This window comes from Penaeus vannamei, chromosome 27 (assembly GCF_042767895.1).
Source record: "Penaeus vannamei isolate JL-2024 chromosome 27, ASM4276789v1, whole genome shotgun sequence".
NCBI lineage: Eukaryota > Metazoa > Arthropoda > Malacostraca > Decapoda > Penaeidae > Penaeus > Penaeus vannamei.
Genome location: NC_091575.1, coordinates 22,160,840 through 22,165,839, shown reverse-complemented (window position 1 = coordinate 22,165,839; position 5,000 = coordinate 22,160,840). Strand labels below are relative to the sequence as shown.

The 5,000-nt window shown below is 38.6% G+C and overlaps 2 protein-coding genes across 2 annotated transcripts in view; both read right to left on the bottom strand.

Annotated features, from left to right (window-relative positions):
* Window positions 1-728, bottom strand: part of LOC138866799 (uncharacterized) — a 1,597-nt gene extending 869 nt beyond the window's left edge. Inside the window, exons 1-2 of the mRNA XM_070140547.1 lie at window positions 389-728; window positions 1-287 (exon numbers count right to left, since the gene is read on the bottom strand). The exon at window positions 1-287 is cut by the window's left edge and continues 869 nt beyond it. Of these exons, the coding sequence (XP_069996648.1) occupies window positions 1-287; window positions 389-652 (551 nt within the window). The 5' untranslated portion in view covers window positions 653-728. The remainder of the gene's footprint in view (window positions 288-388) is intronic.
* Window positions 729-4,206: 3,478 nt separating this feature from the next.
* Window positions 4,207-5,000, bottom strand: part of LOC138866798 (uncharacterized) — a 1,283-nt gene continuing 489 nt past the window's right edge. The window contains exons 1-2 of the mRNA XM_070140546.1: window positions 4,775-5,000; window positions 4,207-4,673 (exon numbers count right to left, since the gene is read on the bottom strand). The exon at window positions 4,775-5,000 is cut by the window's right edge and continues 489 nt beyond it. Of these exons, the coding sequence (XP_069996647.1) occupies window positions 4,239-4,673; window positions 4,775-5,000 (661 nt within the window). The 3' untranslated portion in view covers window positions 4,207-4,238. The remainder of the gene's footprint in view (window positions 4,674-4,774) is intronic.

The window sequence follows — 5,000 nt, the reverse complement described above, 5'->3', positions numbered from 1 at the left end:
ATGGCCGGTTGTTGATCAGGTTGCTGGTAAATGTTCATTTGTTGGTCATGATGATAAGCATATCCAGAATGCTGATCGTATGGCTGAGAAATATTCATTTGCTGAAATGATTCTTCCAAGTTGTCATCATACTGAGAAAGGTCCAACGGTGGCTGATGAGAATAAGAGGAGGTAGCCTGTTGCTCGCAATACTGATAAGGATCATATCCTTCTGTGTTGTGAGACGATGGATATGACGGATGCATCCCACTGCTGAACATGTCATTTGGATTGACAGCACCAAGACTCTGCAAAGATTAGACATTCATCAGTTATATGCCAGATTAAGTTTTCACATAATGACTGCTACATACCCTATTTTTATTGACATTAACTGTCGAGTACGTACCAGGAAGTCGTCGTCTTGCGAAGAGAGAGATGTGGCACTGAAAAGGCCTCCTTCACGAGACGCCGAGTCGGATGCTGCTCCTGCAACGCTCGACTCAGGCCACAGTTCGGCTGCCAGAAGATCCAGGTCAAAGTTGGCAATGGGCTCTTCATCTTCATAGACATTTGAACTTTGTGTGTCACGGAAGATCAAAGTGGCACTTGGATATTCATCTGCGCTTCCGACGGCGCCGTAGAAGGCATCTTGAGTTGGGTAATCCGACATGGCGACGTTTGGCGAAGTTGGTTTCGTTGCAGAGGATTTTGGAAAGGCAACTAGGATGGCTTAGCATGGCTTTGTAAGCGGGCACTTGCCGAAGTCAGTGACGAGGATCCAGTAAATAGCACTATTTATACTGGTGAGAAGAGGGAAGAGCCAGTACGGGTTTCGCACCTGTTCAGCGCTGACGAGTGAACGTTGAGGCTCCAGTGCAGATGATGAAACTAAGAGAATGTTATTGTGATTCATAATACGCTTTTGATCCCATACAGACATACACACACACACAAATATATGTGAGCGTGTGTGTGTATGCGTGTGTTCGTGTCAAATATATATATATGGAGAGAGAGAGGGACAGAGAAATAAAGATATATAAATAGATAGATATATAGACAAAGATACATCTATCCATGTTCATATATATTTAAGCATATGTATGTTTTACACACACACACACACACACACACACACACACACACACACACACACACACACACATATATATATATATATATATAGAGAGAGAGAGAGAGAGAGAGAGAGAGAGAGAGAGAGAGAATATATACACATACCCATACATGTATATATATATGAACATAAATATATCTATCCATTTTCATATATATGTATATATATACATATATTTATGTTTTATTCACTTAGTGTCTGGAGCGGTATTTTGCATATATTGTTTCTATGGTATAATTAACATTTTTATATAATGTATATGGCTTTGGTAATAGTCACTTTTATATTGTCGCTGTTAATATTGATAATAATCATGATTATGATGATATCTGATACTTTCACCATAACTGTGACAAGAAAGATTCCTGTTACTCATTATCATTATCTGTATCATCATTATCACTATCATAATGATGACGAAGATGATAATGATGATAATGATAAAAATGCTAATAATAAATATAATAGTAATGCTAATACTAATAATAATGCTAATAAAAATATTAATGGTAATTATTATCAATATTCTATCATTATTGCTGCAATGGGTAACATATACATATACATGTTTATACCGTACACAAATACGCATATCTGTAAAGCAGCATGTATATCAGGTATGTATAACTTAATCAAACATTTTAGCACACATTTGATTTTAGTTTGTCCTTCTCTACCTCTGGACCCTTAGCGGCGTCCAGTCTTCCTAAAAGTCTTATGCCAGAGCTTCTTGTCATATACTGGAAAACGTTACAATATTCACAGCTCACGTTCCTCTCCAAATATCACCTCGAACAAAGATACAAATGGATACACATAGAATGCAAAGGTTTATGAACTGAAGCACCTTATACATTAAATAGTGTGTATGCTTAGATATTCACATATTTAGACATGTATAAAAAATATATATATATATAAATAAATAAAATGGCATTGATACGTACGTTAAACGTAGTATCACTAATTATTTTACCGATATCGAAAAGATGGATAGTAATGAAAATGATACAGCAATACAGACATGGAAAACTATGGTATCTCTGATTGCATATGCAGACATAAAGATAAAGTATACAGGCAAGAAGATTCGCATACATGTATACCTGTGCCAAATATGTTTTAGAATTTCACGTATAGCCTGAAGGTTTCATCAGCTGCACTTGGGCTCCAACTTTCAGCAGCGCAGAACACTAGCGAGAAAAACGAAGCGAATGAAACGGGGTCGAAACCCGTACCACCGCTTCCCTTTTCCCGCCACTTTTTTTTTTTTTTTTTTTTTTTTTGAGGGGGGGTTATCAACATGTCATATATATATATATATATATATATATATATATATATATATATATATATATATATATATATATATATATATATATATATGGAACAGCTATTTTACCCACATATACGTTCAGCTAGAGAGAGACATGCTCTATGTCTGCCTTTCTCTGCTACTCTGGGAAACAAAACAAATTCCATTTGACAAATATAATGAAATATGTGTGCTAAAAAGATATAAATATATTTGAAAGGAACTAAATCAACGTAATCTTACAAATCAGCATGGTACAATTCCTGAAATGAAGAAAAATCAGATGGCCTCAAGTCTTAGATTGTAACTGGAACGCTGAGAGCCCCTTAACGGGCCCTGTATTCGTAGAATATATGTGTGTGTGTGTGTGTGTGTGTCTGTATGTGTGTGTGTGTATTCTGCATGAGTTGCTGGTCTCTCTATTGAAGGCTGTCCCTCAATATGCATATATACATAGATATACTTATACATATAAATCTATGGTTTGTTAGTACTAATCTAAAATAGAGCACTAGAATAAAATTATAAAAAGTACACACACACACACACACAAAAAAAAAAAAAAAAAAAAAACATACACATTTATGCATGTACATTCACATACAGCGAGCTCGTGTCTCCCGTGTGGGCAGCGTGAGCGGTCTTGGTGCACGCTCCTGCTCACAGCGGCCGGAGTGCAGGCAGGTGTGGTTGTGTTGCCTGCGGGCTCCGTGGATGACGCACAGTCCCGACGCATCGCGACAGTAGTAAAAGAATCGAAGAGGCAGCCGAGTAGGTCGGGGCTTCTGGTGGGTCAGTTGCTCGGCTCTGGTTTGCACTTCGTTCAAGAAGCCGAGGCTGAAGGCTGGACAAGAACATGTGAAGGGTGCATAGTGCCAACTTCACGAGAAAGTGGACATCATCCACGTTCAGGATATGCCTCGTAATCCAGGCATGGAGGGGGTTCGGGACACGTCGCATCCAGTTCAGATCATTTCCAAACACATTTTAACGTCGGGCGAATGGAACTACAACACAAGGTGGTGGTCTCGATGGATACCATTTGCTGACACGATGATGAGGAGAAAATATGGGTAGCGGGAGTCATGACACTATGGCATGGCACAAGGCACGCCCATTATGGCTAGATGACACAAGAACCCCATATTTTTTGTATTAGTCTTTATTTGCCATGGTCATTCTCCATCACTAGATCTCGAACTCTCTGTTTTGGACTGACCTTGAATTCCTCTAGGTTGCCAGGTTGTTTTATTTTATTTAACGTAACGGTATATTCTGCTCATCCCTTCTCTCTCTCTCTCTCTCTCTCTCTCTCTCTCTCTCTCTCTCTCTCTCTCTCTCTCTCTCTCTCTCTCTCTCTCTCTTTAATGTAGGGCTATCTTTCAATTCTTTCCTATCTTTCTTTCATTCTATATAGGATATATGTTTTTTTTTCCTTATCTCGCCTGGTTTGAGATATATATACATGTGTATAGTATATATACCCATATATATATATATATATATATATATATATATATATATATATATATATATATATATATATATATATATAATTTATATATATATTTAAATGTCTATATGTTTTTTTCTAAACATAAATGTGTATATATATATATATATATATATATATATATATATATATATATATATATATATATACATGTGTGCATGTGTATGTACAAATACCTACATACAAACTTGTTAGGGAATTTGAAATAACATACGATCATTTGTCTGAAGTTTATGTTTAATGAAATAATACTAAGAGATTCAAAGTCTAAGGTTACATTTGATGGTTTTATCTTAGGGAAGCAAGGTGCCGTCTAGGGACGGTGCAAAATAATCGTTGTACTTCACGTAAACGTCGTGGCACCAGTCACTTTGCACGGTCAGGAGTTGTAGTTTATTGCACAGATGATCATTTTCTTGCTGCAAATGTCGCAGATGATCTTCCGACTTAGAGGCGGTCTCTTTCTTCCTCTTCCGGTACAGGGCCGACGCCTCGTTGTTGAGTTCGCGGTTCCGTTCCTTCTGGAGAACTTCGTCGTTCAGGTACTTCCGGGCGTGTCTGTGTCGGTATCCCTTCCTTCCTGCTGCAGGGGACGGCGAGGGAGCGTCAGCGAACTCTGCTGTGCGCCTGCTGTTGCAAGGGTCTCCAGAGTCCAGCAACAAAGGACCGTCTGTAAGCTGAAGTCCTTGGTCCAGCTGCGGTTCCTCGTCCCCAAAGCCAAACAAATTCTGATCAACAGAAGTCAAATTAGATCTAATTCTAGTCACGTGAAAAGTCTGTCTATTGCATTGTTGGTAAGAAAAAAAGGCACATGAGTGATTCAACTCACCTGATTATATATTTCACAGATATTTGTTGCTGTGGACGTATTTTCCCCAAAGGAATGGGAATTCCTCTCCGGCTTTCTCGAACAGGTCGGCTCAGCCAGTGCGCCGTCAACCCAGGGAATCGGTCCTCCACGGTCCGTGTCACATCTCAGATTGAAGCTGCTTTTAGTAGACCACGAATGCCCGTTTGAATTGTAGTTTGTCTCAAGGTTGAGGTCGCCCTTAGAA